This window comes from Macrobrachium rosenbergii, chromosome 3 (assembly GCF_040412425.1).
Source record: "Macrobrachium rosenbergii isolate ZJJX-2024 chromosome 3, ASM4041242v1, whole genome shotgun sequence".
NCBI classification, from domain to species: domain Eukaryota; kingdom Metazoa; phylum Arthropoda; class Malacostraca; order Decapoda; family Palaemonidae; genus Macrobrachium; species Macrobrachium rosenbergii.
In genome coordinates, this window is record NC_089743.1 from 33,391,499 (window position 1) to 33,415,546 (window position 24,048).

Consider the following 24,048-nt stretch of genomic DNA (forward strand, 5'->3'; position numbering starts at 1 on the left):
AATTGAGCAGAAATACATGTGAAATAGGACCAGGAATTTTTGAAACCTCTTACAGTAAATACTTGACTTTTAACCTAGAAGAATCCGTTTCGATATTTTTAATGTATATACTGTACTATACAGACATTGTGAAATGTTGTGGCCGAGAGCCCTAGATGTCACCTGAAGGTCGAGGAAAGCTGACAGTGGAATCGGTCTCAGCAAAAGAAAGTGAAAAATTAAAAGTATTATCGCATCTGGGAGGAGTTAAAGTAGAATATGCAGTACAGTCGACCCTCGTTAAGCCGGACCTCATTAACGCAGATGTCGGATAAGGCAGACACCAATGAGGGTCAGCCAATTTAAAATACATAATGTTCGATCACGATTTACGATAGTTACTGTTCCTCTGCTCGTTGCGTCCCATTTTCCTTTTTATTTACCAAAGGTAAATAAAAAATCTTTTCATTGATATTTTTATTTTATATATACTGTTCTGTATTTATACTGTACTGAACTGAAATGCTTTCAACTTGTAACCAATTTAACTTGCATACGGTATGTACCGTCATTAAGAAATGCTATTGTCTGGAATGGTAGGAAGTATCATAGCCAATCACTGAGCATTAACGGTTTTACCTATCTGCTGCCTGACTGGTAGCTACAGTATGATGCTTTGTATGTTTTTTTAGGAAAGAAAAGACATGACAAAGGTAAACTTTACAAAGACAAAAGCTGAGTTACTGAGAGAGAGTTCCCTTTATGCAGCGTAATTCTATCTGTGTTTACGTGGCAAATGACAGAGAGAAAGAGAGAAAATTGCCAGTTCCCTCTATGTAGCATAATTCTATCCTTGAGAGGTTAAAGAGAAGAATTTTGTTTTAAAGGTGTCAAGCTTTAGCAGCTTTAAATATAATATCTTTTATATATATATATATAAAATAAATATATATATATATATATATATATATATATATATTTATTTATTTATTTATTTATTTTGTTGCTGAAGAATCTTTGAACCAACAGTTTTGCACTCAAAGTAATAAGGAGGAATTCATTCTATTCTTCATGTAACCAGTAAAATACATACACTATTAAAAACTACATTTTGTGTTAAAAAAACACACACTTGTGTCATTGTCAGCATCTCTGATCAAAAGTTCTTTCTCAGACAGAATACACCTAAAACCTGATTGGCTGGCTGGTTGCCATGGAGATCTGCTAACTAATGACACCCCTCTACTTCTGTTCTGTTTATAGACTATATGTTGTGGTGGCACTAAGTTTGAACATTGCCATGATTGTGATTATTTGACTAATGATGGCAAAAATTACTCAATAATTTGCTTTAATTATTTTTTTTCTTCATGAAAACATGAATTCAACAATAATTTTAACTTTATTATAAAGGTATGAAAAATCCCACAACAGTCTGTTTTGGTGATGTGTCATCACTTGCGAATCCTATTCCGGGACTGTCCTCAGATTAATGACTGCAAACTGATGATGACATCAGTAACAATAAAAAACAACCCTCTCCAAGATCGATATGATGAAATGTATTTTATAGTCTTACTTACCCTTAAAATTCACTAGTTGAATTACAATCATTTTGATCATGTATATTTTTGCATTTTACTGAATGTTTTTGTTGAAAACAAAATGTGTTAGTGAACTTATGGTCTTAGTTGCCCTACTATTTTATTACTGATGATCTTAATCATCTCACATTTATTTAACAGTGTATTAATATAGATAATAAACTATAATAAATAACTAAAATAAAAAACATGAAAAAGGAAAAAATCTTACTCTTCATTTTGGAGACCACTCCATTTTACTTAATTGTGCATTTATGTGTCTGCCTAGGCACCTACATATGTGGCTGAATTCTATAATTTTTATGTTTTATTCTTCATTTTTCATATTTTACCATGAGTTTTAATTCAAACGTTTCTACATTGGCTTATTATCCATACTCTATAAAAATAATGAAATACAGGCAGTCCCCGGTTAACGGTGGGCTCGGTTAACAGTGATCCAGTTTTATGGTGCTTGTCTAGCACCGAAAATTGCCGATTTCCGCTTATCAGCGCCGATAATTGGGTATTGGTGCCGATACATAACTAACAGGTGCTGACAACCGAAAATCGGCACTTTTCGGCACCGATAACCCCCAAAACTCGCCGAAAAAGCTCCTGAAAATCACCAATTTTCGGTTAGCGGCGATTTTCGGTTATCATCACACCCTCAGGAACGGAACCCTGCCAATAACCGGGACTGCCTGTACAGTATATTTATAAGTGTTATAGGAAGACAGTATATATATATATATATATATATATATATATATATATATATATATATATATATATATATATATATATAGTTAAAGATAGATAGATAGATAGATAGATAGATAGATAGATAGATAGATAGATAGATAGATAGATAGATAGATAGATAGATAGATAGATAGATGTCCCCCATATTAGAGAGAGAGAGAGAGAGAGAGAGAGAGAGAGAGAGAGAGAGAGAGAGAGAGAGAGAGTCTCTGTCTTAATGAGGGTCAACTGTACATGCTTTTTGGAATTACTCCAAGGGAATGATATATGCACCCCAACTGATGACATGCTTGGAGGAAAAGCTCGTAGAAGAATTAAAAGATCAAGGAGTGATAAGAATTGAAAGAATGAAGATGATAAATGGAGCCTTAGTTTTACTTTCAAATTTGCAGTTCTTCTTTGGATGAGTCAGTAGTTGTTGGCTAGCACTCTTCTAGGCCCGAGTTCGAGTCTCCGGCTGGCCAATGAAGAATTAGAGGAATTTATTTCTTGTGATGGAAATTCATTTCTTGGTACAGTATAATGTGGTTTGGATTCCACAATAAGCTGTAGGTCCTGTTGCTAGGTAACCAATTGGTTCTTAGCCACGTAAAATAAATCTAATCCTTCGGGCCAGCCCCAGGAGAGCTGTTAATCAGATCAGTGGTCTGGTTAAACTAAGGTATACTTTTAACTTCCAAATTTAATTATTACATTAAATTCTACTTGATTGCCTAATATAATGAAAGCAGCCTGGTTTTGTTTCAAGGTTAAGCAATATATCCCAAGACCAAGGAGATGTTTTCATTGTCAAGAATTTGGACATATGTTAGGATCTTGTAGGCAGAAACTACAAGTCAAGCCTAACACTTGAGTCAGATGCAGTGAACCAGAGAATGGTATATGTAATAAAGAAGCAGGATGTATACATTGTGAAGACCATCATCCATCATCTTCACTTAATTGTGATGTATACATCATGGAAAAAGAAATCCAAACATTAGGGGTAACTGAACATATCACATTTAGAGAGGCAAAAGAGAGAGTATTGAATCAGTATGTTAGACCTGGAATATCCTTTTCAAGTGTTGCTGCCAACTGAAGAAGAAATTTAAATGCTACCAGAGGTAATGTAAATAGAAAATCAGTGACGATCTGTATTCATGCCTCTTTGGAGGCTATGCCAGTGATTGCTGGCGCTCCTGCCTCTTCAGAGGCAGTGCGAGTGGTTTCTGGCACACCTCCCTCTTCAGAAGCAATGCCAGTGGATTCTAGCACTCCTGCTTCTTTAGAGGCAGTGCCAGTGATTTCTGGCACTCGTGCTTCTATGGAGGTAAAGCCAGTGATTTCTGGTACTCCTGCCTCAGTGGAGGCTGTACCAGCTATACCTGGTGTGCCAGCTTCTTTGGAGGCTACACCAGTTATAGCTGACATTCCTGCCTCGTTAGAGGCTGCATTATCACTATCTGGTGCTTGTGTCTCCCTGGGGCTTGCACCAGCTGTAAATGGTGCTTCTGATGCTTTGGAGGATGCACCATTGTCCGACTCTCACACCCCTCCTCAGGTAGTGCCAGCTTTGTCTGGTGTTCCTGAGACTGATAACTCTAAAAAGGAAGGCAGCCTTAAACAATCGGTCTGCTTCTGGAAAAATGAAGGAGCAAGGCAGTAAGCTGAAAGCTCTTTAAGGAGGCTCCATTTTAACAGCCTCAAAAGGAAAGTAGAGTTCATTAATTCTCTCCAGTGGAACTGTCAGGGATTAAGGACTAAATGGGAAGAATTAAGGCTGCTCATATCAAAAGTGTCTCCTGTATGCATAGCTTTGTAGGAGACCATGATTGGTAATAATGCATGCCCCAGCCCATAAGAGTATAAGGCCTATCATTCCACCTATAACTTAAGTATTGGAAGCCGTGGGGGTGTAGTTTTGTATGTTCAAAATGACATCCCACAAAATCCTATTAGTACCCAATAAAAATTGCAAGTGATAGGTGTGCAGATCCATTTGCAAAGGAAATGTACAGTATGCTCTCTCTGTCTACCACCTAGTGAAGTCTTCCCTATTGATGAATTTAAATCCCTCATTCATCAGTTACCACGCTCCTTTGTTATTCTGGGAGGTATGAATAGCAGAAGCCCTCGTTGGGGTGACATTGTCACCAATCAAAGAGGAAGGTGTCTGTGTTCCATCATAGAGGGTGAAAATGTGGGGATCGTCAACACTGGGGAGCCTACACGTTTTCACATTCAAACAGGCACATTACCAGCTACCTAAATGGAACATTGGTAAAGCTGGTTGGGCAATATTCCAGGAGCACAGCTCAATAGATGACTCTGCTGATGACTTTACCTGTGTAGATGACGCTCTTGACTTTTTTAATACAATTATGTCTCGGCTGATCTTCAATTTATACCTAAGAGTTCGGTCATATTTATCTGCTGACCAGTTCCCTGGTGGACTCATAAATGCCAGGAAAGTCTTAGAACTATGAGGTCTGCTTTTACCAGATGCTGCAGACAAAAATGTGACTATTACTGTGTTGAATTTCGAAAAGCAAGAGCTCATTTTTGCATTGAAATTTAAAAAGCACGAAAGGAATCTTGGACAATTTTCATATCTTCACCAAATTCAAACACACCTCTGACTTAGTTTGGAAGAGATTTAAAAAATAACAGGCAAGTTTACTCCTTGTCAGCTTCCAGTTATCAAGATCAATGGTTGTGAGGTAGCGGACCCCCGGTTAGAGGCAAATGAGTTTGCTAATTAGTTGGTAATGTTGCAAAGAAAAATGATGATAGACCCTATTCAGTTCAAAGACTGCTCATGGAACAGGTCCAAATTGATTTTAATACATAAAGAAATGAACAATACAATGTACCTTTTACTATGAGAGAATTTTAATCAACCTTGAATAAATGTAATGAATCAGCCCCTGGACTGGATAATATAACATATTCAGTGGTTAAGCATACCCCTGAAAGTACCAGGCTTTTCATATTAAGCCTTGTTAACAGAATTTACCAAGAACATATCTTCCCTAAGCTTTGGGAAATGTTAAAATTACTACCATTTATGAAACCAGGAAAAGACCCATTCAAGACAGAAAATTATTGTCCTGTTGCACTGACGTCATGTTTGTGTAAGGCCATGGAAAAAATGGTGAACACATGTTTGATGTGGTACTTGGAATGTGGTAAATATCTGTCAACTGCTAAGTGTGGTTTTGGAGTGCAGGAATGTGGTAAATATCTGTCAACTGCTCAGTGTGGTTTTTGACTTATGCACGCCACAACTGATGTATTGGTTCAGATGGAATCTTCAATATGTGAAGCCTTTGCTAACAAGCAGCATCACATTACTGTTTTCTTTGATCTAGAGAAGGCTTGTGATACAAAATGGAGATATGGCATTTTGAGGGCCCTTTATGAATGTAACCTGAGAGGCAATTTGCCCCTCTTTATTAAGGCTTTTTTGAAAAACAGATTATTCTAGGTTCAAGATGGAGCAACAATGTCAGATGTATTCAGTCAAGAAGGAGGAGTACCTCAGGGAAGTGTTTTAAGTATAACCTTGTTTGCCTTAGCAATCAATTGGATTTCCAAAATAATTCCCCCAGATTATGACCTTTTGATATCCTTTGCAGGAACAAGGATGGCAGTGGCTGAACGCTGCCTTCAGCTCTGCATTGATAATACAGGAAAGTGGGTTGAGATGAATGGTTTTAGATTTTCTACTAGTAAAACGGTAACTATGCACTTTTGCCATATAAGAAGATTCCATCCTGATCCAGATTTGTTCATACATAGGCAGACAATTCCATGTGTTGGTGAAACAAGGTTTCTTGGGTTGATTTTTGATAGCAAGCTGACCTGGATTCCCCATCTGAAATATATTAAGACAAAATGCTTGAAAACATTGAATGTGCTGAAGGTTCTGTCTCACACTTCGTGGGGTGCAGACCGAACTCAGATGTTGAGATTATATAAAGCCTTAGTCTTTCAAAATTTAACTTATGGGTGTGAAGTGTACACTTCTGTAAAGCCAAATAGCCTTGAAATGATCAGTTCAATTCATCATGGAAGAGTAGGATTGTGTACAGGAGCATTTAAATCATCTCCACCAAAAGCATGCTTATAGATGCTGGTGAGATGCCTCTAGATCTTGATTACCAGCGTCTGCTGGTTCGGAGTTGGTACAGATTTCAGAGACTCCCTAAGTCTTTAACCAGCATTTGTATGAGAAATGAAAGGCATTGGCAGTTTTATGAAAATCACCCCAAGCAACTTAAACCATTCACTTTTAGAGTAAATTTTAATGTCAGGGAATTAAACATGCCAAGGATGGATATTTTACCAGGAAGATATTCACTTAGCCCCCCATGTAACCTTCCAGAGGTAAAATTTTGTAGATATTTTCATTTTACCACGACAGAATTGTCCAGTGAGGCCATGTGGTCAATGTTTTAGAACATTCCTTGCAACATGATAACTCCACTGCAGTTTTCTGGCAATATAAAACTGAAGAAGCAGCCCTGAACAAGTCTGCCGCCTAGTATATAAGTGTAGGATATGCAAAAAGATTACTAAATAAGATTAAAAGTTATTCATTGGCAGTGACAGCAAAAGAAAATTTACAACCAGATACAACTACTTCATCACCTGTGAAAAAAATTGTAAATATAATGAGGCTAGTGCATCACATCACAAGGCCTTACCGACACCATGCATTCCCCAATCCCTTCCTTCCCCAACAAAAGTCTTGATGAAGCTATCTCAGGCAATATCTATGGGAAGCTTCACTCAGCATAGAGCTACTATGTGCACAAGATGTGCAGGTGTCTAACCTTGGTGGCTCACAATTGAATGATCATAAAAGATGGAGGCCCCATCCTTATCTCCCAAGTCAAAAATTAAAGTTTATCATCAACAGACAATATCCAAACTGATATTAGAAGACCCACTAATGATTTAAAGTCAAAGTTGATGTTGAGATCCATCATGCACCCCAGGTTGCACCCATAAATAATGCTAAAAGCAAGAAGAATGGTAACACACCAAATATCTCAAGACCTCTATTATCCAGTGCATCTTCTAATAGTTCTAACAAATTTTAAAATCTTAATGGGAAGACCTCACATAGAGAGTCTCCCAGAAAATAAATCTTAGTTGCTGTAATATACTTAAGTGGAATTGTCAAGGTCTAGTGGCTAAATATGAAGAGCTAAAATTACTTGTACATGAATACTCTCCCATAAGTATATGTCTACAGGAGGGAATATTTAAGCTGTAGGATTTCCTTCAACCAACAAATGAGTTGTTATGCTGGAAGTCTGATATATGTCCGCCTTGATATCCCTCAGATACATCTTACTTTGTGTGCTCCTCTGTGGGCAGTGGCTGTGCAAACTGATATAGGCAGGAGATAAAGCATACCATTTGCTCTATATACTTCCCTTCAGACTATAATGTTTCATATAATGATATGATCAAGGTGATTCATCAGCTCCCCAACCATTCCTCCTCCTGAGAGATATGACTAGTAGACATCCTTTGTGGGGTAATGTTTTAGCCAACATAAGGTGTAATCTTATATCATCACTTATAGAAAGTTAGGATGTGGGACTCCTTGATACAGGAGAGCCTAAGCACTTTCATATTCATGTACACTATCATGTATTGACCTCTTGGTTGTCGGTTCTAATTGCCTTGTCGATTTTGAGTGGAGAAACACATGCAGATTATCAACAACCAATGAAAGCCCACCCATTCAGAGATCAAGTGATCATTGCAAATTAATTTCAAAGTGTAGATGATGCTAACTTTCAATGGAAAGCAATGTAGAACCTGACACTTAAAGGCAAAGTAGCATTCAGAGCTGGCAGTCAATTTGTTGTTGCTTGAATGACACTCAGACAGAGACATGAAAACCAGACAGAGACATAAAATTGTTCTCTTACAGTTGTGTGAGAAAGGTATCAAACCTTGGTATCTTGGTTATGGAGAAGCAGAAACCTGGTAAATCGAAGTGGTATTGTTAGAACAGGCAGCAGGCTGGCAGGTATGGGAGCAACCATTGTCAGTACAGTATAGTGATTCAGCACTGATAAGAGAAGCTAGTGGAGATGAGTGATAGGCAGGCAAGTTGAGTAGTGGGAAAAGGCATATTGCTGGAAGACTGCCATTTCTCAAACCATAAGTAGGGAAGTAGAAGATCCTGAAGGATAAGCAGATGTATTATCATTAGCAGAGTGCTTATTTTTTTCCTTTATGTAAAAGTCCTCTTCTCATAGCGTTCCAGCTGGTCAGATCAGTAAGGTGTCATAGGTGAGATTAGTAAAGCAGTGTTCCCCTCAGCAGGTACTGTGCACCAGGTGAGGACCATCTCCAATGAAGAGATAAAGATGCAGCAGACCCAACCTAGTAGGCTCTGGCATACTAGCCCAGGCATACTTACAATTTATGTGAAACACAACATCAAGATTCAGTACATTTAGTAAAGGCTGTAACACAAAGCACAGCACAAGCAGCATACACTATAGTACAATATAGACAAAATAGAATACTGTATAAGTGAAAATACAGAAATACACTTGTGCTGAAAAGCAAGATTTTAAATATCAGATGTCAACAAGACACAGTGTAATTGATATTGTATCAAGCAACAAGCTGTTAAGAAATTCAACTTAAAAAAAAAAACAAAAAAACAATCTTGAAAAATGAGCAAAGTAAAACACCGACACCAATGCAGTACTTTTCACACTAAAAGCAAGAGATAGTCTTATTAAATCAGTCTTATTAAATCAGTAGCCTTAACTACCAACTACCCGTCTAATAGTTTTCATATAAAAAAGTACCAATATCATAAAATTTTTCAGGAACTAGTGAAATAATTGGAGACATTGAATTATGCAAGAATACAAGGAAAAGGGTGAAGTTAATTTATGTAATCCTCATAGGGGGATAGCGCTGTCAGTGCACCTCACACAGTGCAATGCAGGCATTTCTTAAGGTTCTCAGCTGTGTTCTTTTGGCCCTTAGCTGCAACCCCTTTTGTTCCTTTTACTGTAATACTTCACATTCATTTTCTTCCATATTAATTTCCACTCTCTCCTAAAAATTGTTTCATAAATTTTATATTCCTTGCCTTTCCTTTCCCAGTGTGCATAATGCAAACAACTAGGATAATTGCAGGAAGCCAGCTGGGCATAACTTGAAGGTAATGGTCATTATTGATACACTTTTCAGGAGGCAAAGGAAATAATATTGCTTAATGGTAACATGAAAGTGAAAAGGATGAATCAGAATTATTATGGATTAGGTAGACTTTTCTAAACTGCTGAAGAAAAGGCTGGGGTAAGACAAAGAGAGAGAATGTAATATATTTTGCAGGTGACATACACATACTAGCTTACAAATAGTTGTGTTGCAGACACCACAGGCAACTGAGCAATGAGGATAGTTATTACCTATTGATGGGTCACAGACTGGCGTGCATGAACAGTTCTTCTGCTGCATCTGTCTTTAAGAAATAGGTATATACACTGAGAAATTCAGATTTCAAATAGAGATTCTATATGATTGATAGCTTTGTAGTGAGAGAAACAAGAATTTGAAGAGGTACCTTACAAAATATACTGACTAAAAGGTGGAGTACAGTACATAGGAAAGCTGTTCTAAATAAAGCAGTTACCAAGAGATATGGTGGTTAGAGCATGGAAATATTTCAAATATAGTGTTGCCATGTGAATGGGTGAAGAGCATTCAGTTAAAGAAAAGGTAAGTCTGGAAGTAGTAGGGCAAAACCAGTGGAAAGGCCCAGAAAATCACGAGTATGGGGCATGGATTATCTGAACCAGATGAGAATTAGGCATGAAGTGCACACACAAGACACTTGGAAAAGGAGATACCTCATTACTGTACTGTATATGTCTAACCCTGTACTAAAGGGAAAAGCTTACAAAAACTTTTTGATAATGATGATAGATTCCTTGAGATGGCGGTGGTTATTTAGCCAAGATATGTGTCTGTATTTTTTGCATATAAACGGAATACTATACTTTAGACATCATTATAGCATTATTCAAGTCATTTATCTCAACAGTTTCCCAGATGTGATGATGCCAGCATATGCCAAGAGTCGTTGGAGTGCAGCCTTCTTTATAGCTTTTCTAGCCATCAACTTGTATTTCCTCATGAATTTGGTATGTGGTAAAATATTGCTTTCATAGTTTGTAATATGTATTTTTCATTCTTTGTAACCCAAGGAAATTTTTTTAGTGTTTCATACTTTACAAATTATTACGTGTATCCATCAATATTGTTCATGAATTTAGTGCTTTATCTTGTAGAGGGCTTTATACAAAAATTGGTTGTAATTTTTGGATCCTGCATGTAATTTCACTAGACACTTTCTCTCTAGTTCACAGCCCCTTATTTATAGTATGGGTGAATGTGTTTGTATATACAGTATACAGGTTAAATGATGTACAGGAATGAATATATACATGAAATAGATAAGTAAAAAGGAGCAAAACTATGATGTATTGGACATTCAGATTTGAGTAAATTTTTGTAATATGGATATGATATGAAACAGGAGTTATAGAAGTGCATGCTAATAACTAGTTGCATATAGTACATGAAGTTTTGTTGCATTTTGGCTTTGTAAAAAAAATAGTACAAGTACATAAAAATGGAGATATAATAAAGGACTGTAATTTGTTAAGTACTAGTGTTAATACTTGATATCTTGTGATGCTAACAATCACCAGTGAATCACCTGGCATTATATATTAGCTTCATCCCATGGTATGTAGATTTTTTATATTCCTTTTACTAGTACTTGGGGTCTTTATTGTATATTGCATAACAAATTCTCTTGCATACTCTCATTGGAAAACTTTTTGTTCGCTGAAGCTTCCTTGACCTTTTCCAGGTTGCTCATTTCTGGTTCTCCTCTTCTAATGTGTGCTCGATATAGAATGTAATATCAGTAATTTAATAGCTAGACTTAGTGCTGAGTCTCCTTGCTGTGTTGCCGTTGTGCTCTAAAATCTTCCATCTTCTACAATATTATCATGGTGTGGCCATTGTTCACCAAATTCTGATGAGTAGTTCCTCTTTGCAGCTTCCTAACTTTTTCCCTTGGGCCTTCATACAACAGCACTCTTGGTTTTGAACACGAAATAGAATGGCTTCTTGCTACCCACACTGATTTGGGCGATAATGAAGCCTCACTTCTTATGTTACTGAATTAAATTGAAAAAGTTATTGGATATCTATTTTGTGCATAACATTCCTGGACAGTTATCATATTTTCTAAATTTTATTTACCAAGTGGTGTAATGTGGGCATTGCTAAAGGGTGTCTGCGGCATGCCTTTGGATGCTAGCTCCACTCACTTTTTAGCCTTTTACTTTACCTCAATTCTTGCTTCCTTCAATTTTGCTGTCCAGCATCTCTGTTACTTCCTAATGCCACTGTCAAGATTTCTCCCAGTTCCACCTTTAGGTCTTTTACATGATTTCCTATATTTTCTGGATCTCCTTATCCTGTTGTTCAACCTTTTCAGCTCCCTCTCCATCAACTACTGGGGAATTACAGAGTGCTGCTACACTGGCATTAGAATACAGTACTACCAATTCAGCACAGTTTAAATAGAAACAAAAGTGATTGCTCTCTCTCTCTCTCTCTCTCTCTCTCTCTCTCTCTCTCTCTCTCTCTCTCTCTCTCTCTCTCTCTCTCTCTTTCTTCAGTGAGCTACCAATTAGGGGCATGATTAAAGGGGACAGCTAATTGTTCCCCACCCCCCATTGTGGGGTATGCAAGGAAGACAGAATGGTGAAGCATTTCAGTTGAATGGTAAAGTCGTCCTTTTATTTAACTTTTTAAGCGAAAGATTTCAGTCGGCTAACTTATTACTGTTACTATTAATTCTGCTTGTGGAATACTAATTATATTGCCTAGTTTCATCAGTTCCTTTTCTTTCTTTTCAGATGCTTGCCATTGTTTTTGTGGTTTTTAGTGACATTGAGAAAGGCAAATTTAGGAAGCTCCTGTTGCATAAACGGCGGGCATGTCAGCACGCATTTCGTCTTCTTGTAACTCGATCCCAGCCCAAGCACATTCCTTTCCGTCATTTCATAGGTCTTGTGAAATATTTTAGACCTCATTTGAGTAAGTTCTTTTCGTTGGCTGTTGAATGTTTATATAAATATTTGAAAATATTGTCTAAGCAGCATTAAGCTTCACTTGTTTTGCTTTAGACATGATAATCTTAAAATACTACACTAGCCACTGCAGTCATCATTTACTGTAGGTCAGTGGTTTCCAAACTTTTTTTGACTACTGCATCCTCAGCATTCATGCCGTATCCCCAGTTCCCCCCCTCCCCTGACAAACAAACCTTTTTTTTTTTTTTTTTTTGTTATTAGGTCTACTCTAAATTCAAATCAACGTCCACTTTACCACAGTAAACAGGGGCATGTATTTACAAATAAAACTCGGTTAAGTAGATGAGTGTAACACAAACAACAAATGCTGATGATTTAAAAATAGTACTATGAACCTTTAGTTTAATAATTTCTTATTTAACACAAAGGAATTCTAATATTTTACAATATTTTTGTACACTGCCCTTAACACTGTCAAGATTTGTCACAACCAACACTAACCTGTGTGTAAGAGGGAGAGTGCAAGTGCAATTAATAATGCATAATTATGTGAAATATGAAGGTATGCTTTCAATTCAATGGTTGAATGACATGATGAGGTTTGTTCTACTAAGTTGAAAGAATACTGATGACAAAGCTTGATGTGTGGCACTTTCTGTAAAGGTAGTGAAAGACATCTGGTATTTGACAGTGTCACCTTTGCTCCCATAGTTACTAAATCTTAAGTGATCTAAAGGATGTTGAATTACAGGAAATGTACTGACACTTACTCAGACCTGAAGGAAACTTAGGTTGCTGGCAATTTTAAGTGTTACACGTTCAGTCCTTTTGACAAAGAACATATGAGAACACATATGTAAAATATGTTGCCACATTGCCCTTTATTTTGAAAGATACTTAATGTTTATATACAAAATATTTTATGATCATGTTCCAGTGGCCTCTGTATCATCTTTAGTATAAACTATGTTGTTAAGTTGATCTTTTGTAATAGTTTGAAAACTATATTGTACTTATTTACCAGCGTGTGTGGAGTTTGTGTGAAATAGCGTGAGAGGTGGGTGAGAGGATTCACAGGGAAACACTGCCAGAACAGGCACCCCCATATTTCTACTTTTTTAATAAAGAAGAAAATGTAACAGACATGTCTCATTCCACATACCACCTGTGTTACACAAGCATTGCAGTCTTCCCAAACAAGATGATGTGACAAACTGGCTGGGTGCAAGACAGGCAGAAGCATGCTGGTTGTTGATACTTGCTCATGGATATTCCAATAGCTTGCTGGAGTATATCCAGAATATTCTAAAAATACAGTGGATCCCCTTATCCCAAGATCCAAGATCCAGATTCATTCTTTGTGTATTTATAATGACTAGGATAAAACAGTAAATTCCAGTAGGAGAGTGAGAGCTTCATAAGTTTCCATCCGCCTGACAAATGCAAATAGGCTGTACCATGGTGAAAATTGTTAGTTCTTACCTTGCTGAGCGCCATACAACATGTGACATGTTTTCCGTAATTTCACATACCCACATTTGCCATTTCCCCAGCTGATGCAGTATTTTGAATCTTAAAATGTGTAACAGTACTATAGGCTTTTTAATTGTTTATGTCTTCAGAAGAATAAAAGTTATATTGATTGTTACTTTTTCTTCGCTCTAAAGTTTAATAGGCTAAAACATCAGAAAACTTTTCATTAAAAAGAGAGATAGAAAACATACTGTATAATATTGTATTATTACAAAATGCTCATTGTTAATTGTGTATTTGTCTGTTAGACTTTAGTGTACATAGTACTGTAAGGTTTGCTAATGTTTTGCCATCATCTTGGATTTCCACTTTCCTTGATAGGTTCTGGAAGGTACCTGTTGCAGGTAAGGAGGGACTATTGTATTTCAAAAATGTTCAGAATACAACATGAAAATCTCTATTCCATGTTGATTTATCCCAAGTTCCAAAAGTTAAAATACTGAATTATGCAATGGCTTAGTGTAAATGGTAGGTAACTAACAAAATGCACAAAAAAAAGAATACTAAAAAAATCTAAACTGTGGTCTTTGGGTCACAATTCACAAAACCTGTCATACAGTTTTTCACTGCACACCTATCACCAGTTTGATCTATGAAGGGAAGTTTTGTCACCTTGCCATAACACTTAATTACACGTGTCTCTCTCTCTCTCTCTCTCTCTCTCTCTCTCTCTCTCTCTCTCTCTCTCTCTCTCTCTCTCTCTCTCTCTCTCTCTCTCTCTCAAGCATGCATGCACATAGGGTTGGAAACCAAGAATACCATGTATGACCTACTTTGCAGGGAGATAGAGTTGCCATCAAGAGAAAGATATAGGAGTCTTAAGTGGTAGTGACTTGCAACCTTCTAGGCAATGTATGAACATTAAAAAAATACAAGTACTGTATACTCTAAATGCCATATTATTACCTAGAAAAGGAGCCAATATGAGTCTTAATGTACCAGTTAGATGCCTCTTAGAGTATGTTGTCCAGTTCTGAGTACCATCCCAGAGGAAGACACAGAAAGACTTGAAGTTTTACAGGCAAGCGCACCCAGACTAATACCATCAGTCAGATATCTTTGATATCACGGGAGGCTAGAAGGGCTTAATTGTATTCTAGAAAATTGGTCAGTTACTTGAAATATAAGATACTTGAAAGTATAAATAATGTAGACTACAGGAATCTTTTTACCTTAAGCAGGAATAAATGAATGGAAACTGGAACTAAAATAGTTCAGTAATAAGTCAATGTGGGAACTTCTTTGCTCAAAACATAGTATTGTGAAAATACCACCACCATGGAACTAGATAATCTGTTTGAAAGAAATTCTTATTCAGATAAGAATATAGGGACTACTGTGTTTTCTCTTCTACAAAGAACAGCCAAGTTGTTGTATCCATTAAACAGAATAAGGATTTCACGATTTCAAAAAAACAAACAAAAGTGAAAGCCTGAGTTTAACTTCATACACACACACCCCCACCCATATTTAACTCAAACTAACTAGTGATTCTCAAAGACTGGGTCCAGATACCTTTCTCCTTTTTATAAGATTTTGTTTCCCCTTTTTATAATATTAGGTATGAACTTATAAGAGATTTAACTCTGACAAGATATTTATCATTTAGATTTGTCTTTAACCAAGTAATAATTAGGTACTAAATAACCTCATAGGTCCCAGTGCTTGGCCTTTGACCTAAGTTTTATATTTCGGTTCCAGTTGACCAGGTAATAAGAATTCTGCTGTAATTGTCACAAGGTAAAGAATGATATTTGCAGGTACAGAAAAACATGGGGAATCCAGTGATAGACAAGTTAGGATGCTTGTGATAAGTCTTCTGGGCATTTCTTAGTGGACACATTGTGGGTGTAACTTCTAGTATCAGAGGTGAGATTTACCCTTATTCACCTAAAAAAGAGATTTTTCATTGGTGTGGCTGCTGCAGGTTGAAGATGCAGTGGTTATTGGTGTTCCTGCACAAATAACTTTTTGTGATTATTACAGCTCTGTGATGGGGATGGAATTCAACAGTGGCTCTAATAAATCATGTGGTTATTCACTAACCCATGTCACTGAAGGAACAAGACCCTTGTTTCCATACCTGTTGGATATAGCATTGGAGGTGATGGCCTCCCTACAAGATTAGTCTTGTAAATGCCATTCAGTTTCACAGGGGTATAGCATCTTGAGACAGTGAACTAGACCACTTTTTCATTCGGATGTAGATTAAAAGTGTAAGGGCTTCTATCTATGAGAATTAGATTTTGAAATTAAACAAAGGTGATCGGGGATTGTTATCCCAGAAATATGTGGTGTCATGTGGACGTGCATGTTGTCAAAATTGATAAACCTGCAAATACACAGGTGTTGTTGATTTATAAATGGGGAATAGGTTCTACATGAATAAAGGTGGGATAGAAAAATGCAAAATGAAGAATTAAAAAATGGAACACGATACCAGCTGTGGTCGTGAATAGTATCATTGCCAGCCAGTTCAAGAGTAGATCAGATAATATGGTTGATGTACAGATAATTTAAATATTTTGTAATCATTTTCTTGTATGGAAATCAGGTGTATAAGGCAAATTTTTTGTACAAGTCCATTTAATTATCTCTCTCAACTTATATACTTTTAATGTGTAGGAGCTAACAAAATTTTTTAATTCCAGAAAATACAAGGATTCATATTAGCCAAGTTTATACCAGGAAAATGGAGGCAATACTAACTTTTTAGTGCAGTAATTAGACCCCATGTAAAGTATGCTGTTGAAGGGCACCATCCTAGAGGGTGGATGTGGAAAAGTTGCAGTACAGGGAAAAACAACCAAAATTATACCATGAATCAAACACCTTGAATATCAGAGGAGGCTAGAATGCCCAAATTTGTACTCTTTAGAATAGCTTTAAGAGGTCACTTGATAGAAACATTTTAGGATAGTCAGAGGTAAAAAAAAAACATACTACAGATATGTATTTGCATTAAGAACCAGACTAGATCCAGTGTATGGAAATAGGAAGTAAAATTCAGTACCAGCTACTGCAGGAACTTTAGAAATGAGGGTGCCTCATTTCAGAAGAGACCACCTGCTGAGCTTGTAAATAGTACCACTACCAGTCAGTTAAAGAATAGATAAGCAATTGTCACACATGATTTTTTTAAAGGGTATCTATTCAGATAAAAAGGTCTTTTAGGTACTTCTGTCTACTTAACCCTTGGTGGCCTTAAGTATGTTTTAAGTAGCTAGGATGACACCGTAGAAGGTACAAGTCTTTGCACCTTCCCTCCAACCCCCAAGTACATTGCTTTGCTCACATCATTTTCATCTGCTCCAGTCTCTTCCCGTCTAGCTAGCCACCCTCTTCATCTCTACTCCAATTTCAATTATGATTTTAAGAATAAATCCCATATACATATTCCTAAAATTAAGAATGTCAGTGGATTAGCATTAGCTTTTCCATAGTTGTATAGTGATCATTTTAAAAATATATAGTTGCTTAAAATTGTTAGCTATTTTGACTGTGGTCATTATTTGAATTAGCTTGATTAGAGGAGAGTTGACCATAAAGTCTGATTTTTTTGTTATTCATGAGCTAAGAAGCCTTTTGTAAAGCAATGATATCAGTATTTCCTTGTAATTTGTAATTTGCCCAGTTACCCAAGTTTATCCCTTCTAAGCATTCATAAATTAATTATTTGAAGTAACTAATTAAATATTTTTGAAATTGGAGATAATTTTTGAAAACTTTTTTCAGGTCATCGAGATGCATACCTCTCATTTAAGGCAATGAACAAGAGTGAGACAGGTCTGGTTAGTCTCACAGAATTTTACAACATTTATGATGTTTGTGAGTATAAATGGAAACCCTACCAGCCTCCTGATCCCTGGTTTGTTGATCTCCCTTACCCATTTCGTTGCTGCTGCTTCCTAATCCGAAGGTTTGTCATGTGGAGCTGGTTTCAGCTTACCATATGTGAGTATGATTCTTTCATTTACTAGGATAGTTTAGAATTTTAACAAAATGTACAAATGTCAATAGTTTGTCTGTAAGGTTAATTTGTGATTTTGATTTTCCTGCATTTATGGGATACAAGTGTGTTGATGATAAGGTGCTTTGAACTATAAAGGGTCTCTCTTTAATGTGACTTTCCACACTTGTCAGAGAGTAATGTCTTCATTGAATATTTGCTGCAGTGGACAATAGGTCTTGTTAAGACTTTGTAAAGCGGTATGTCTATTAACATAGCACAAGTGATTCATAGATTTCATTCTGTTTTAACCACAATTAAGTTTTTATTTTCAGTGACAGATAAATGTCATTCTCTAGACAAATATTTAATTTTTTTGGTGATTTATAACAGCATTACTTTTTTTAGGTTTTATAAAGGGAAAACATAGAGTTATAGGGAAGTCAGTTTTGACGTCTCATAATTATTTATAGTATTAAACTATCAGATAAAGAGGTAGCAAATAACAAATATAACACTAAAGCTATGGGAAAAATGACTAATAGTACAATATTTCAGTACTGTACTGAGAATAATATTAAGTGCAAATTGTCATAGTTAAATTTTTCATATATACAGTTATATATATAAATAGGCAAAATCCACAAAGGAAAGAGAAACATTGGAGCTGCAAGGCATGTCGAATTATCGTCCTTTGCTTAGCAGTCTGCTAAGTAAAGGACAATAAGCCGAAAGGCCTTGCACTACTCCATTATTTCTCTTTTCTTCATGAGTTTTGTCTATATATTCATCACATTCCATATTTCAAGTGATTCAGTTATGCAATTACATATATATATATATATATATATATATATATATATATATATATATATATATATATATATATATATATATATATATATATATATATATATATATATATATATATATATATATATATATATATATATATATATGTATATATGTATGTTATATGTATGTATATGTATGTATATATATATATATATATATATATATATATATATATATATATATATATATATATATATATATATATATATATATATATATATATATATATATATATATATATATATATATATATATATATATATATATATATATATATATATATATATATAATATATATATAATATATATATATATATATATATATATATATATATATTCCTTCTTCCATGGCCTAATATATATATATATATATATTTATATATATATATATATATATATATATATATATATATATATATATATATATATATATATATATATATATATTGAGGCCGTTGGGAAAAAGAAACTAATTTTTTTGTCAACTGCCTTAGGGCCAACACTTAGCACCCAGAATATAAGCAATAAATGTAATGAATAGATTGACTTACCTTGATATCTCATCTAGGTAAACAGAGAAGTGGAGGTCACCTTTTAAAATAACCAGTCAATGCTTTAAACTGAATTTATTTACAAACGGGGCAATCAGGAAATTAATATGAAAGGGCTGACTGAGTAACAAGCAAGCATGTACAATGTGCAATAAAAGCTAGACAATGTGTAGCAAATAACTGAATCTGAAAGGGCTACAGCCCTGAAATAGTTTGACACGCTAATAACTTTACTGTGGACTGGTTGAACGAATTTTGGTGGTTAACACAACTGGATTTGAAAGGGGGAAACTGTGTCTAGTGCCCGTGGACCGCTCGTGCACGTGGCAAGATGGTAGTTAAACGTCTAAGGCTATTTGGGTTACAAGGGCAGGGGCAGACCACTCGAAGAGCCAGATAACAGGATTCTGGAAGAGAACTCCAGGTTAGCATTCAAATCAAATGACTTTCTCTCACATGAAATTATTTATGCACAATGGAGGAATATATCAATTAGATTTGATTAGCACATGGTAACACTATGGTGGGAATGCTCTAATTATTATCACTGAACTAATTTAATTTGAGCTTGGGACAAGTGATGAGGGCCAAATGTGCATGCTAAGCTTTGGGAAGCAAAGGGGCTTTGTTTTAGGAGAATGAAAAGTTGGAAATACAGAAAATGGAGAGAAATTCACGAGAAGAAAAAGAATCTGGCGTAATTGCAACTTCAAGACACCTATTGCATCTGTGCATGAAGTTCACTTGCAAAAGACAAATTTTGGCTTCAGAAGTCTCAAACTTGCCAGTGTGAAGGGAAGGGAGACTGCACCTACTGGATGCTTTTGCAGTCTGTGACGGAGTGTGTGTGCAGGCAGGGCGCGAGGCGTCGCAAGCATTTTCTAAGGCTGGACACAGAGGACATCGGTCGATCTGGTAAAGTCAATTTCAGCCAGCAGAAAGGCAAATTGAAATAGGTCTTATAGCTAAGTCTCTTAAGGCTCAGCATAGCAGCCTAATTACGGCCCTGACTGGTCTTTCTGTCTCTAATGGCTTTCTACCCCCCAAAAATCATACGATGCTAGGGCTAAGAGGTTGGTATGGTCCCCCAAAATCAGGCAATATGGGGGTAGGCCTACATAAGTTCACCTCCCCTTAGTGGAGTCTCCTCCAGCCACCATTAAATTTGATTTCCTAGCTAACAGACTGAAGGGATGAATTTTATAAATACGTGAAAAAAAAAATATATATATATATACATACACACACATACATATACATATACATATATGGAGACCAATGGCAGATGGAAAGGCACATGAACAATCAACAGCTTTTATTGCGGCTGATGTTTTTTTGCAATAATCCATTGCATTTTTAAGATTGCAATGACACATAATTTTGTTCAATAAAAAAGAAACATCAGTACATAAAATTATAAAGATAAAAATAAAAATACATTTCATAAAATATCTTAAAAGAAACGTACACAATACTTGGCTAAGAAGTGACTAAACTTAAAAAGGTAAAAGTGGTTGGAAGTAAACAGAACAGCAGAGAAATTACAAAATAAACAGAGATGTGGAAGACGTCTGGGCATTTAATGAGGGAATGACTGCTGTATTGAAAATTGACTGTAAAGTCGTAAGCTCGTCCTTGTGTTGGGCTGAGGCTATTATTTCAAAGTTTCTCATATCAATCCTCATTTTGCAGATTGCAGAATGATTTTTTATATTTGATAATTCAGGCCTGGACAATCTGCATCCTGTCCTATAATTGACGCCCTGATGACTACAGACATGGACTTACAGCAGCCACCTCATACATCCAATGTAGGTTCCCAGCTCGCACTTGGGACAAGTATATTTATAAATGATGTTAGATGTTAGAGATAGGCACAGTCTATCTTTAGATCTGAAAAGAGACCCGAGCGTTCGAGGGTTTATCGCAACAAGTTTAATATTTACAAATGGAAACTCTCTGCTAATGATCTTTATAACTTTTTTGTGGAAGTCATTATTACTAATGTCCTGTTGAAGAAACCATTAATATTATTTTAAGCAAATTGTTTCTTTATGAAGACTCTGTTTCATAATTTTAATAAATCTCATTTTAAACAGCTTCTTAACTTGGCAATGCAGGACACGATACAGTATTTGTTTTTAATGGTACTTCCTTCAAACAAGTGGAAGTGATGGCGATGGGTAGTCCCTCGGCCCCAAGTTCGCTGACATCTTTACGAACTCCCTGGAGGAGTCATTTGTAGATTCCTGCTCCTCCAATCTGTACCCCTTATTTTATCAACGTTATATGGATGACACATTTGTTCTTTTTAGACATGAATTTCAATCTCATCTGTTTTTAGATTTTATCAGTGCCCAGCACTCCAATATTAAGTTTACTATGGAGAGGGAAATATGCAGATCCCTCCCTTTCCTGGGCCTACATATTTCAAGGGACTCTGAGGGTTTCCAAACCAGTATATACAGAAAGAGCACCTTTACTGGGTTGGGTACTAATTTTTACAGCGCTTGTCATTTTAATTTTAAATTAAATGCTATTTTTACACTCCTCCACAGGGCCCTTACTCTGACTTTGTCTTGGCAAGGCTTCAACAGCAAAATTGAGTTCCTGACAGTTTTTTTTTTAAATAATTGTTTTCCTGTAAAACATTTTTACAGAATTTTGAGAAAGTTGGATATGAATTTTAGTGAGCCACATGTCATTCATAATGTTCCCCAAACTAGAAATCTACACTAAATTTCCCTCCCTTTTCAAAAAATGATTTCTGCAAAAAGGTTATAAAGAATTTCCGTTTGTAAATGTTAAATTTATTCTGAAAAACCCTCGAACTCTCAGGTCTCTTTTCAGTCCTAGGGATAGACTGTGCCCGTCTCTAACATCTAACATCCTTTATAAGTCTACTTGTCCCAAGTGCAAGCTGGAAACCCACATTGGATGTACGAGACACTGCTAAAAGTCTGTGTCTGTAGTCATCAGGACGTCAGTTACAGGACGAGATGCAGATTGTCCAGGCCTGAATTATCAAATAAAAGAAATCACTCTGCAATCTGCAAAACACAGATTGATATGAGAAACTTCGAAATAGTGGCCTCAGCCCAACACGAGGACGAGCTTACAAGTTTAATCAATTTTCATTAAAGCAGTCGTTCCCTCATTAAATGCCCAGACATCTTCCACACCTATGCTTAATTTGTAATTTCTCTACTGTTCTGTTTACTTCTGACCAATTTTACCTTTTTATGTTTAGTCACTATTTAGCCATGTATTGGTAGGTTTCTTTTAAGATATTTTAAGAAATGTATTTTTGTTTTTATCTTTTTAATCTTATTTAGTGATGTTCCTTTTTTATTAAACAAAATTGTTATTGTAGCCTTGAAAATGCAATGGATTATTGTGAAATGCCATCAGCTGCAATAAAAGCTGTTGATTATGCTGCTGCCTCTGCCCGTGCAAAATTAAAAAATATTTTATAAATAATATTGTCTATTGGTATTACTGTAATTGCTTACCCCATTGCAAAATCGAATTATCGTAAGGTGAATTATCTTAACTCGAGCATTACCTGAGTATTTTAATAGTTTTATCACAAAAAGTGCATTTAGTCATGAAAATGAGATGAAAATATAGTAATTAGTGAATATTTCTCAGTGAAAAATACCGTGAATCGGCGAATTTTCCGTAAATAATGGGTAGATACGTTCCACAGAGAAATCTGTGAATACTTGAGTCCGCAGATCGTGAGATCGCGAATACATGTGGTTTACTGTATCCCACTTTGGGAGTCATTGATAAGGCAGACAGATAATGTGACACTAACCTCACGGGCCTTGTGGCACTTCTCTAAGTATGTGATGTACAAGTATGTGTGTAATTTGTACAGGTTTGCGAGTCTGGGACTTGAGATTTATATTACAAGGGAATAGCAAAGAAAATAGATGACAGATGCAAAAGTAAGTAATGCCTGTTAAGGAAAAATTATGATTAATATGCCAAGATTTTATTCTTCAGCCTATGAAAATGGCTAGGTTCATTCTTTAGCCCAGGGGGCCTCAAAGGGAAATTGGTGGGCATGACTCCTCTGGCATCTAAAGTAATGGCACTGTGCCAAGTTGGCACTCATATAGTAAGGGCCTAATGGCTTTGACATATATGATTTTAAATGTATCATTCTTTTGTAGGCATGAAAGTGAAGTCAAAAGACTTAGAATACTTGAATATCTATCAATTTGCACTCAGCATTGGCAGAGTGGGAAGCAGGGTAAAATGTGAGCCTTGGTAAGGCATAAAATAGTATGAGTAATGATCAAAGGAGATTAAGGAAAATGTTAAAGGAAAGGAATAAATTAAACATTTATAAGTAAAATAAACAGGTGAAGAAACCTGGCATCCTCCTCTGGATAGAGGTGCCAAAGAACTTTGTAGGATAAATTTGAGGCACTGTGCCAGATTGGCACTAGTTCCAAGGGAGCTCAGCGGCTCTCTTTAGGCTACCTGGAGTTATCTGTGCCCATGATTTTTCTTCCTTGGACCTCCTTTAGCTGGTTAGTTTGCCTTGGTAGGGGAATCAGGGTGACCTAAATTGATTCAGTGCACCTTCTCTTCTCCCTCTCTGGGCTAGAGAACGAGGACCTCCTTCAGTCAAGTTAGAATGATACATGAGTTTTTCCTATGGACTAGGGTTG

At 36.0% G+C, this 24,048-nt stretch overlaps 1 protein-coding gene across 5 annotated transcripts in view; it reads left to right on the plus strand.

Annotated features, from left to right (window-relative positions):
- LOC136854168 (two pore channel protein 1-like) overlaps positions 1–24,048 on the plus strand; it is a 449,951-nt gene that overhangs the window by 344,377 nt on the left and 81,526 nt on the right. For all 5 annotated transcript variants that reach the window (XM_067130485.1, XM_067130449.1, XM_067130460.1 and 2 more), the window contains 3 exons: positions 10,405–10,504; positions 12,299–12,479; positions 17,744–17,962. In XM_067130485.1, coding sequence (XP_066986586.1) covers positions 10,405–10,504; positions 12,299–12,479; positions 17,744–17,962 — 500 coding nt within the window. The remainder of the gene's footprint in view (positions 1–10,404; positions 10,505–12,298; positions 12,480–17,743; positions 17,963–24,048) is intronic.